The 13,047-nt window shown below is 45.7% G+C and overlaps 1 protein-coding gene across 1 annotated transcript in view; it reads right to left on the reverse strand.

Moving 5' to 3' along the window:
• The window catches only part of EXOC4 (exocyst complex component 4), a 2,700,837-nt gene that overhangs the window by 1,656,166 nt on the left and 1,031,624 nt on the right, over positions 1 to 13,047 (reverse strand). The window contains exon 10 of the mRNA XM_069629625.1: positions 2,615 to 2,711. Coding sequence (XP_069485726.1) covers positions 2,615 to 2,711 — 97 coding nt within the window. The remainder of the gene's footprint in view (positions 1 to 2,614; positions 2,712 to 13,047) is intronic.

Consider the following 13,047-nt stretch of genomic DNA (forward strand, 5'->3'; position numbering starts at 1 on the left):
ACACTCCCACCTCCCGATACCATGGGATTCGCATGGGCCCAATCTAAATTTACTTATTTAGGCGTAGTGGTGTCCAGGCACACCGAACGGGTCCTGGAGGAAAACTATCAGTCATACCTTGCAAATCTTACAATAAAAATACAGGGCTGGAACAAACTTCCGATCTCACTGGCGGGCAGGATAGGGGTACTGAAGATGGTGGTACTTCCCCAACTACTGTATAGATTTGCCAATATTCCGCAATGGCCGAGAGCTGACTTTTTTCAGGCGCTGACACGTACCCTAAACACCTTCCTCTGGCACTCGGGCGCAGTCCGCCTTAAACTCAAGACCCTCTCCGCCCCCATGGAAGCTGGCGGCTTTGGGGCACCAGAATTCCTTAGGTACTGGCTGGCGGCACAACTCCAACATACTGCACACTGGTTCAATACTCTGGACCCCCCTCCCCACGTCAGGCTAGAGAGACTATCAGTCAGTGACCGTGACATTCAATCTCTCGTGATCAAACCTATGCCAGTGATATCAGACTCACTGGACCCAGCGGCATGCACATCCCTGGCCTTATCCAAATCTTGGCAAATACTGGGCACCACCCATCCCTTCCATGGTAACCTCCCAATTTGGAATTTCCTCCCGGAAGTCCCACGAGTCCCACCCTCTGTAGTTCGTTCTTGGGCCGAGGCGGGTTATGAATTGCTGCGTGACATATTCGAACAGGGTAACTTCATTGAGTGGCCTGACCTCCCGGCTTCTCTCAGACGGAGACCTTGAATACTCTACGGAGGGACGAATATTGGAGCCAAACGGAGCCAAAATTTGGCTCCAATATTCGTCCCTCCGTAGAGTATTCAAGCACAAGTACACTTGCTTCCCAGCACTGCCTCCCGATGAACCTGCAATCACCGAACTAACCTCACCCATCCCCTTGAGGGGCAAAATCTCGAGACTATACACTCTGCTTCAAACCAGATCGCCCCCTACATTCCCCAAACTACGGCGCTCCTGGGAGACTGATCTTGGCCTCGAGGTGACCGATGAGCGCTGGGCCCATATGTGTTCACGTATCCAGGGTGTCTCCTTCAACTCCCGATTCAAATTAATTCAATTTAAGGTGCTTCACAGGTACCACTACACCCCGACCAGGCTACATCGCATCTCGGGCGACTCGTCCCCTAGGTGCCCTAGGTGTGGATATGACAATGCTGATTATATCCACATGATGTGGTCTTGTCCCCGACTTGCTCAATTCTGGACCTCAGTATGCTCTACTATGTCGTCTATCCTTGAATCCCCCATTCCCCTATCCCCGATGAAATGCCTGTTTCATGATTTCCCCGAGCGCCACCGTGACTCCAGAAAACTTGCTGGCCTCTGTATGTTACTTGCTGTGCGCACAATTCTGCTTTGCTGGCTTAGGCCTACCACCCCTACTCATGCACAGTGGCTCAGGGCAGTGATGTGGGCCTCCGACACAGAAGAGTCCTGGGCGCTACAGCAACCCGCCCATTCCAGACCTAGAGATATCTGGCTGAAGTTACGCTCATTTATGTCTCCCACTGACTCCGACTCGGATCCTGTATCCCCAGACCCCTCACCTAGTTCATCCCTAGGCGGTACTTGAATTTTTTTTTTTACTTTTTTTTTTCCTCCCCATCTGTTTATATTCCGACTTCCCATGTGTCCCCCCATGTGCATATGTTGATTCTTTTTTCCTTTATGTGCTTCGTTTATACGAACTATGTGTATTTGTACCGACTGAACTGCTTTGATTCCATATGCCTTATTGTTACTCACCTGTACCTGTGTTACCAAGCTGAATAAATAAAAGTTAAAAAAAAAAAAAAGAAAACTACAAGCAACAACAACATGGTGATAACTTGAGGTATCTTTCAGAGATGAGGGCAAATATTTCTCTTGTCGTACATAGGGCTCAACATGTTGCATTGTGGTCACGTTGGGGCACTTGCTCGTGTACTTTTGTGTAGACAACATAGAGACTATTTGGGGGTGAAGAAGAGGTATAAAACATACTTGAACAGATGTTTGGGGGAAGCAGTCACTATGGGGAAATTGAATGGTTACAGATGGTGGAGTTGGGGGTTTGAGGAGTCGCTTAGCATGCTTTGGGGTCATAGGAGTAAGGGAGGAGGTGCAAAAGACATTCATACTGCAAGGGGTGCTACTTGTGTGACCAGCACACGAGGTAGAAGTGCAACCAACTTTACTCCGCGTCTCTTCTCGTGGGGTTTGCTTTAACAGTGATGTTACTTATTACTGTAAGCAGTTTTTCAATAACAAAAAAAGAAAACAACCACAGACAGAAAGTTCAAGACAATGTTCGTTCTTAATTTCTGAAAAGTTGATACAATAGTAATTTAGGATGACCGAGAACCATCAACATTTCAAACCTTCATGGTAGCTTCCTGGCATTTGGCCAAGTCTGGCACTCAAATCAGAGAGCGTGATTCTCCAGACATCAGTGAATTCCTCCAGGTAGAATAACATTGTTTCCATTGTTAAAATAAGGGGCGGTTGCGATGGAGGGAAATGAAAAGGATTCAACATTAGAGCGCCCACCACACGGGCACAATGGGGCTTGCCCTAAAGATCTTACCTGAGCAAGGGGTGGAATATGATGGTTATGTTTCTGGCACCAGGCTTGCAGACAAACTTCGCTCCACCCCCTTCAATCAAGTTATCATCCGGACCTCCTGCAGAGAAGGAGGCATGGTTCTTTAGTTTCGTACATAATCACAAAATAGTGCTGTCCTCCCCACCCCCAGCGAAATAAAGAATAAAACATGTCGTACTGTACGTTTAATAACTATGCATTTCTAGACAGTTGTGGTAGAATACTATTTTTTAAATGTAGACTTTCCCTGGGTGCAGGACTTCTGGTACCCAATTTGAAGGCATTGCAAGGTTTAAAAACACTTATTCAGTGGCTCCATTTCTCGTGCAGAAGAACACCATTTTCACAACAGAACATTACAAGATGAAGCCTTTGTGGCCCTCGTGGACTGACAATTGCTACCCCAGATCTGGAATGCTATGTGAAGGTGACTGCTTTATCCAGGAGCTGGGAGCAGTGCAGGGTGAGGCATAGGACAGCAGGAACTAACTCCAGGAGTCCTACCTGTTAAAAATGGCAGAGCCTTTTAGGTGACAGTTTTAAGGACACCCAAAGTGAAATCTTCGGTTCTATGTCTATTGGTCGCACATTTGAGGATTGCTGCCTTGGTCATAAGGCAGCAAAGGGTTTTCATCAGAGATCACCGGCCCCCCAACCCCCGAATGCTCATACCATGTGCCAACCACCCCCCACCCAACCCCCAGCCCCCAATCACCACCATGACTTTGCTTTCCTCACCCGGCTCCCCCCTCACCATCCTAAAACCTTCATGCTGGGCCTACACACCTTGCGTCACCTGGACACCTGCCTACCGCTCCCCCCACCACTTCTTTTGTTGTGATCTTCACCCCTCTATTTTCCCTCCCCACCTCCTCTGGCCTAACCTCGTCCCTCCTTTTTTGTTAGCACCCTTCCTGCATCCTCCTCTTCCATGTTGGCGGCATTCTGTGAGCAGCATTTCTTGCATGGCCTCCATTGAGGGTGGCACAGGTAACAAGGTTCACAGACCCCATACGAAATCTACACTGCTAAAACTATTTGTTAGCTGAAGCCTATCTGTGAAAAGAACAAGCACTCAAACTATCATTGTTCATGGCATGGGGAGAGTCACTTGTCAAGAGATCAAAGATGGTCAAGTGTGAACCCATGAAGCGTGATGTCGGAGACATAGCACCCCTCTATCACAGCATCAGGTTACATCTGAAGAGCAGAATCGGTGTACAGATATAACTCAAGGTTCCATGTCATTTCCACGAAGTAAATTAGTGGAAATTACTTCTGACAGTTTACATCGAAATGTATTTTTTTTAATGGGGGGTGCCCCCCAAACCACCATTGCCCCTTCACTACAACCCTTACACCAGCCCCTGCCCACCCCCCTTTTACCTTTACCGACAAATACATTTTGATGTAAACTGTCGAAATTCAACGTAATGGGAGTGGTTAGAAACTGGCGAACCACAGTATTAGCAAAAGTTGAACAATTACCTCCACTCAAGACGAGCATCGCATGAATAAAGAATTGCAATGCCGCCTGGGAATGTCCGCCAAAAAATAATTTGGTTTGACTTCAAAATACCACAAAAAACAGCATTCTAGGGCCCTCCAAGCCAGTGTAATGATTTCAGAGAAAGCGCGTCTACTTAAAATAGTGCAATCCCTGCCTGTGTCCGATAGGTCAGGATGGGTGTTTAGGAACCAGGAGTCAAGGTGTGATTTGTCAATCGCAGGTGTTAAAGAAGGATCTACCAAACAACATGCAAGGATGCCAGGGGGGAAGGACAATGCCCTGTAACTTGCATTCACTTTAATACACCATATTATATGATGCAATGTCATTTATAACACACCTGTACACAAGTAAACAGGAATTTGGGCGCATCTGCCAGTTTGACAGCACTCCATTCAATGCCCAATGCCCCTCAGATCCAGGTCACAGTGCTTGCTGCTAGACCAATCCATGAACCAGAATGACAGCTGAGGTAATGCCGGGTTTCTATAACTGATCGTTTTTGCTCAAGTTATGACACAATAGACAATATATACAAGGACCACTGCCTCCAGATAGGGGGTATACATAGTTGCATTGCAGAAGATATAAACATGGTGGATTTTCTTTAGTGCCAGAACAGTCTGGTGAGGCACGATGGTCTTGGAGCAGGGACATGAATTTTGAAGCAGTAATAAGTTTCAGGTTTTGCGGATGTCTGGTGGAAGGGCAATTTCATTACAATGCATCGATTTAGGGGTAGGTTGGCTTTCTATTTCTACTATTATTGAATAGTGTATATAAAATATCGAGACTACACCTCTGTCTGCTCGAGCCCTTGCAAGAAATCCAGCTGCCTTATGCACACGATGCCTCATGATCTCGCTCTTTCTTTCTCTCAGTCGCTCCCTCTGCTAGTTGAGGTCTTGGATCCATACACTACTTCCAGTCCAACTCCAGGACCATTCACCAGCATGTAGCTTATGGGAACAGGCCCTGAAGTCCTACTCCTGATCCTCTGCAGAACAGTTGCGTGGAAGGCCTTCACTCCCACATCTTCTCCAAACAGCAACGTTTGTTCCTCTGGAACTCTGGGGTTCTGCACACTCTCAAAGCACCCCACTCAGTGCTGCTCAAGTCTACTGCCCTTCCTTGCCTTAGCAACTATGTATATGCCTGGGTATAATATTTCAGCAATAATGGCTTCAGGTTTAAGGAAGTTACCATCAAGGCTCTCAAACAGGGTACAGGCACTTAGTACTGTTCGGCTTCCACCATTCACAATGCACAGTTTCACAGCTGGATGCTTTGACAAGAGGGTTTTGACCCGCACACTAGCCCTAAACTTTCCTTGCCTGGATTGGTAGCCTCCATTGCTGAGGCGTTGGCTTCTTTCCCTACCATGTAAAGCAACCTAGGTTCAATTGCTGCGTGCTCTGGAACTGATCTGATGTTGCGTCTCATATTGTAATCTATGGACCATTTCCCAAGCCTCATTTGCTTCTGCTCATTAAGGTCGTACATACCCTTGTTCGCAAACTTTGTTATTGGTTTTCTGCATGTCACTCCATGTGTTGATTGCCTTTTGCACCAGAACTCTGCTTCTCCCTATCACCTTGCCTACACCTACACAGAGTAAGATCCTATCCCAAGGCATGATGGTGATCCATTGCTACTTGGTGATGTAACACCCTTGTTACAAATCCGGGTCAGTAGAAGCAGTATGTGAATAGGTAATATGAATCACAGTGGGGAACTGAAGCCTTCTACCCAGAGAATAACAGAGAAAGTAAAACATGAAAGGAAAGGTGTCTCCTCCTGGGGATTAGGGCCCCAGAGAGCTGCACAGGAACAGAATACGGTATGGTTAAGTGAAATGTAATGTTGAAGTATGTAATCATCATAACTTGTATCCATTACACTGAAATAGACTAGTCATTCAAAGGGGAATCGCATGACTTACAGACTCTCCCCTGTGACAATGTTGCTAAATGGACATCTCTCCATCTCAGATGACTAAGGAAGCTACTCCTTCATGGCAACCTTCTGCGAACTGAGTAGACCTGCCAGGGACGCCCTCCCTGGCCAATAGGTCTGCAGTTGCGTGTTAGATTTTTGGCTCAGAAACAGTCTCCTGCAGACATTTGATTTGCCCAGTCATAGCACAACCGAATTTCTTGCCACCCTGAATCTGGTTGTAGGGGCTGTGGGTGGCCATATGTGCATATAAGTTCCCAAATATGTCAGATTTCACTGCTGCCTTATTGCAAATGATATTGTGAGCACTAAAAGAAGTTCAACGTTTACCACTTTCTGGGCTTTTTGTGGTGTCATTTTTTTCTGCATGTACTTATGGAGCTCCTGTATTTTGCCCATCCGCACCAGGCGAAGGCCTTATCATAGTTATTTAAAAATACCCACGTGCTGAGGCGGTCAACCACATAAGGGACATATCACACCCCTCTCCTGCACAGGTTAGTGTCATATACCTGGTTATTCCATTTCCCATCGCCCAGGAAAAAAGGGGGCTGTGGTACTCTTGTGACCATGTGCGTCTAGGGCCTCCACTTGCCACTCCATCTCGCAAAAGGCCCACGATACAGAGTACACTTTGCCCTCAAAAGGAAGAGAGGTTACACAGAATTGGGTAGCCTCCAGCAAGTGATTTTAGGGTAAAGTAGATGGGGGACGGCATGATGCACTTTAATTATAATCTCTACTATAAACAACGATGGTGGGCTTGTTTATGGAATAATTCAGTACAGATCACCCAGAGGATTCCCACATTTGGGTTCAGACAATGGAATCTGCTCTAGAACTACAGAACTTCTGCCTAAACTAATTAACAATTTCTGCAGCCTCTTAAAGCTTCGTTTTCGAGAAACACATTTAAATCCTGGGGCTTAGTGCTTAGGCATGTATCCAGAGACTCGAGATGTCTATGCACACAATGCTGTACAACCCCAAGCAGATCTAAAAGCTGGCCCGCATGCTGCCTTCGTCAGCAGCAAGCTACCACAGTTCGATATCATTAACTCCTCGCGCAATGCTTGGAAGGGCATTGGAAGCCCCCCTAGCTCCGGAGAATGTTTGTGTGTGTGGAGCATGCTGGCACCGTACAGCTTGGCATTTCAGGGCCCATTACAGAACATCCAGCCACATTACAAATGGATCTAGCCCGACTCCCACTCGCTTTACAAGTGCTCAGGTGGGCTCCCATCACCGACTGCAGGCTAGCGGGATCATTAACTCCAAGAAAAATGTTCTCCAACCGCAAGTCTTCAGTGTCTCTATAATTCATTATAAATTACATTACAACAGCAGGTCCCTCTTTAAAAGAAACACATTCAGTGCCTGCAGAAAGGGCATCTATTGTCGATTTTTCATAAAACCTCTGCATCTGGAAAGAACATTGGACAGCTTATTTTTAATAAAGTTGTGTGAAGAGTCTGATGTTTAACATCTCTTTGTCTTTCTGGACTATCTAATTTTTACCACTGTTTGAACGCTTCAATACCACTGTGCATTCTTCTCGCATATCTCACAATTAGTGAAACAGGTCGGTCTGTTTACAGACTTGCTGCAGAAATCAGTGTAACCTGAAAATCACAAGTTCTTATCCCAGCACTTTGTTCCGTGGCTGATAAAACTCAACCCAGAGTAGTAACATAAGTGTTTACTGGCAAGAATAATGCAATGTGGAGCACTCAATATTAGTCTTCAGTCTAAATACCATGTTGGAAATAGGGCCATCAGTCATGATCTGCAACATCATTTAATTTTTGTATAGAGCGTCACGTTTGCCTTTTAGGGCGTCTTGGAGCTTGGAGAGTAGTACTAGGGATTGCATAAAAGGTAATCCAGGCAACCGAGAGAAAGGCCAATCAAAACAAGAAATACTATGATTAAAAGGCATAGGAAAATCGAACGGGCCTTTAACAGCATTTACCCAACACTAGAACGGAGGCATACAACGTCTTGCACAGTCCGCGAAAGGCGCTAGTGACTGCCACGGGGTGATTTGCCTAGGTTCTCCTGGCACTGCGGCTCTGATCCCCATTCTGTATGTAGCCCCCGATTTTCTTTTTCCTGGCCTGAGTGAGCACTTACTCCAGGCCAGGAACAGACCTACTGACACCACCCCACCATCCCAGAACAGCTGCTCTGGTGGGGCGCCAAGCAACCTGCATATAAACTGTTAGTTCAGGAGATGGGCCACACCCAGAGTACCTTGCTCTTAATATGGCACAGTACACCAGAGGGGAGTTTTAGTGTCCTTACGGACCTTTATGTAAAAACACATCACTTCTCTAAAATCATTTCCCACGAGAGTGCACCCCTTTCATTTGGCCCAATCACTCACTGTGCTAAAGACAAGGTAGAAGATACCATGGAAAAAAGCCCTCCATCATATGAACTTTAGTCAAGTTCCCAATTGAACATACCCTGGGCCTCACAATCCCATGCAAACCCTTCCAGTAGCTCCCTACAAACATTTCATGTATTTCCCAATTTAAAAAAAAGTAAACTTGCCAGCTGCAGACTGCCCTTACTTGATTGTAACTTTCAGTCCCTCTGGTCAGTCACAGTCACTAAAACGTATCAATAGTGCACAGTAGCTTTTAGTTGCAGCACCTGCACTGTGGTCCGCCCCAAAGTTAATCACCAACTCCCCGCTCTGCCGCAGTGGCTACCACAGGTACACCTGCTCTGCTGCTCCTGGGGTCCATGGGGTTTTGAAAGCCCTCATTTCCTCTGCGGTAAGGCTGCTCTCGTTGTAGAGGGCTTTGGGAGCCCTTTATTGTCCTCTGTGTCAGTGGTTCCAAACTGAGGGGGCTTGATAAGCCCGTTGCCCCCTGTGGTGGCACTGGAAGATAAGTTGTTTTCAGGGCTTAGGGAGCCCTTCCCTTTATTTCATTACTTTTCCTCCGTGGCAGTGGTTTCAACTTTAATAGGGCTCCGGCAGCCCTGAATGTGGCACTATGCTCTGGTTCAGGGCGCCGCGACAAGCGGCCCGGGGTGTTATTTTCACCTGGGCCTCACCACACACGGCCCAGGACTTTGTTCCTCTGGCCCGCACGGGGGGGGGGGGCATTGCCTCCCAGGCCACGGCATTGCTCGGGTCCACCCCGCACACGCGGCCCCAGGTGCGGGCGTTCATGTTCACCCAGGCCGCAATACGCACGGCTGGGCTAGTTCCTTTTTCCTGCCGGGCTACAGCTGACAGGCACAGTCCGGCATGGCAAGTTCAGGGAGACCTGGCGGGGCCGCTCGAGACAGCAACCCCCCAGGAAGCGTTAATCTTCTTTTCCCTCTCTTTGGGGGCTCTTTCTTGCTTTCTCAGTCTATCTCTTTTCACTTCCTCTTTCAACTCTAACGTTTTTTCTTCTCCAGAACGGTCACCAGGGAAGTCAATTGTCATGGGCAGAGGAGGGGTGGGCAGGGGAGACCTGCCCATTGTCCCACAGTCCAGTGTTCCAGGTGTCCCCCATGGTGGGGAACGTGGTACAGTCAGTAAATCCCATTGAAAACACTTAAACATACACATTGATTAAAAACCTTTCATAAAGCTCCTGTGTCCTGTGATTATTTCTACTTTCATTTATGCATAACCCCCTAGCTAACAGGGCCCATTTGGGCTGAGGGTTACTTGCAGCTTTTAGGTATTGGCGACTACTGACTCTTGCTAAAAAAGAGAGATAATAGCCAGGAAGAGCCGCCTATGAAAATTAAGGGCATCTAACAATCTAGGAGGCATGGCAAAAATGCCATTAGAGAGAGGCCATTGCAAAGAACACTCACAGACCTATGATAAGAGCCTCACATTATTGGATCACTGGTGAACATGCAAGACACTAACCGGCAATAGGACAGAGCTTAGATGTGGCAATGATGGACTCTGTCCTCTGCATCAACCAAGGAGAACCAGAAAGTCTGAGGCCAGAAAAAGCTGCACTGTCAAAAGTCAGCAGATCCGGTACAATGAGGTGATAATTATGGTGGCAGTGAGCTGACCTTGCCAGTAACAGCCCGACGCCCAAGTTAGGAGCCCAAGCAAAGGGACGGTTCCTTAAAGTAAGCAGAAGTGGCATTACCAGCAGGGTCCGGAATCTGCCAAGATGAATATCAGCATTAGCACTGAATTTCACAGGCAAGTGCTCATTTGAATAAAAAGAAAAAGTCTTACCCAGTGATAGCAGACGCCACTCTGCACTTCTAAAGTACGTTTCACTTGTTGAGGACTATGACATCAACAAGTATGGGATGGCTTGAGGGAATCGCCCTGCAAGGTTTGTCTTTTTTTTTTATTCAACTGTGCCCTTAGCACCACACGTGGTATTCGCATATGCAAAGAAAGAAGAAGGCCGAACTGTAGTCTGGCTGATCAGAATGTGGGCGGCTAGTGAATGTTTTAATTGCAGTGGCATACATGTTTTCCATGAATATGCAGGATCAACCGAGCATAGTGAGGGTGCTCGAACCAACCAGAGGTGGTTCACGAGTAGGATTCCCCCAAGAATTCTTTAAAATGATCTGGCAAAATGGTGCGTTTTACAGCACACTTTCTCTGAAAATTAGGTTAAAAAGTCACACAATTTGCAATCCGTTTTATATGGCGGCATATGAGTACACAGTATTTGCCAGTAATAATGTCATGCCACAGTAAAAATATATGGCATCATGCTACAGAAAAAATATATGGCCAGAAAGGTGCCATCGATGTAGGCCAGTTTAGCCATTTCATAACACTTGACGCCCCATAAAAAATGTCATGCCACAATAAGAAAGTATATCCAGTCTAGCAACTAAATAAAAATCATGATGCTGGCCTTACTCCTTCATACCAGTAAATAAATGTCATGCCTCAAAAACAAAACATAACTAGACTGACTGCAACTATGTCAGCCAGTCTAGCCAAGCAATAACACCAGACATATTTGATTTACCTTGATGCATAGTAAAAAGGCCACGCAGCCAGTAGCCCCCCTAAAATTAGAGGCCGCTCCCCCTTCACTCTCACACACAGTACACATTCATACAACACATAGGCTCTAATTTGCATGCCTATTCATGTAGCATGAATGACACCCCCCTCTGCACGCAGGAATACATAGAAACGCATTACATATGCACATTAATATTTCACTTCGCTCCTACCCACATCCTCAGGATGCCACCACCACATAGGGCATGACTGAATGGCCCCGCTCAGAGACCGGCACCACAGTCCCCCACACAAATAAAGCATGCTGGTGGACCGTGCCTGCCACTGTATATTGCATGGTGCGAGATGCAAATGTACATTTAGATGAACAAGCTAATGTATGCTCTGAATGTTAATCCAAACATGTACATCTCTTGGGGGGGAGGGGGGGCGCATACGAAGGAGCCATCACTGTGAATACATTCCACGTTCCGACCATTGCGACTGGCCCGAACCCCCAGCAACGACTCCACTACTGCTGCACCTCCTGGCGGCATGGCACTCTCGTGGCACTTTGCTGCTACTCAGAGGTCACCATCATGCTTTTGTACACAGGAATCTTATTTGAGATGCTAGCACACATATGGCCCATCTTCACTAACCAATACAGGGCCAGTGCTCTCTGTGCAATTTGTTCAGAATTCCAAATCTCCTCTTTGTTAGAGGTTCCTTCACTGTTAACAGGTTTTGAAAAGAACAAATTGCCACAGTTTGAAGTTCCTTTTACCGCGACTGGATGCTAGCACCAGCAAATGAGAATTAACAGTCTTGAGATATCTATGCAATATACTTACTTCTCCCATGGTTCATTTATTACAATGAAATATCCCCAATGTAAGAACCGCATTTCAATAGTCCCACCCCACAATCTTGGACAAGAAATTTGATGTTTTATTCTGAATATTTATGTTTAATTTACAATAATAAAGCAATTTTAGGATGTCCACTAACTTAACATGCTGGAGAGTTCATCTGCAATACTACAGACAGACACCTAGGTCTACAAAAAGGCAAACACAGTCTACCTGCTCTTGTCCAACTAATGATTTCATTCAGACTATGAAATCCAACTATTGTTTCATCATCACACTAACATCCATACACCTAAAGAAATACTAATGAGTACATTAGACATTGCACTCAATTACTTCACCATTTAGACACAAATACTGACATTGTTTGATTTAAATTTTGTGAAACCATCGATCTAAAGTATGGAATTATGTCGGTTTCAAACCCAAAATGTGAAGCAGTACTCAGAATACAATTTGGAAGAAAACAATTGGTTTAATTTTTTCTGAAACCATTAACAAGTATTGTCATCAGAGAACTGGGTTTACTCTAAATATGGTTGTCTCGTTTTTGGGGGATTTAAATCTAAACCGTTGGACATTTCCTGTGACAAACCGAGTTCTTAACTTGGGCAGAGACCCTATTTCATTTCACCTTGTGTTGTATAATGTTGGAACGGTAGCAAATAATTGTAAAGTCATGGGTTTCTGTGGCTTTTGGAATGCTAGGCCAGCAGGGTCTAACCAACTCACTATTTTTAAGAAATCTGTTTCACTCTCACAAGACCTCAGTTCCAGGGTTTTATTCAAAGAATAGATTTCAATTACTTTATTAACTGGCAGACTATTGAGATGTCCAAGGCCACCAGAGAACTCAAATTTCAAGAGAAAAGCTCTATTATGATGATGCTACCTAAGGTTTTAATTTGAATTATAAATCACCACGCACATATTTGTTGAACTACATTTCAGTGACACGGCTTTTAAACAGAGTTCCCGTACAATACTTGTAAATGCTATCTGGGATTTTAATTAATTCTTGCAAAAGCTGTATATATAACCTGGGGTCATGCTTCTCACTTTTTTTTGTCTTTCAAAAGCGCAGGACAGGTGGGGACACTGGCAGGTTTCAGGCTGCTCTTTTATGTAA

Source organism: Ambystoma mexicanum, chromosome 12 (genome assembly GCF_040938575.1).
Source record: "Ambystoma mexicanum isolate Mex_15411 chromosome 12, UKY_AmexF1_1, whole genome shotgun sequence".
Classification (NCBI taxonomy): domain Eukaryota; kingdom Metazoa; phylum Chordata; class Amphibia; order Caudata; family Ambystomatidae; genus Ambystoma; species Ambystoma mexicanum.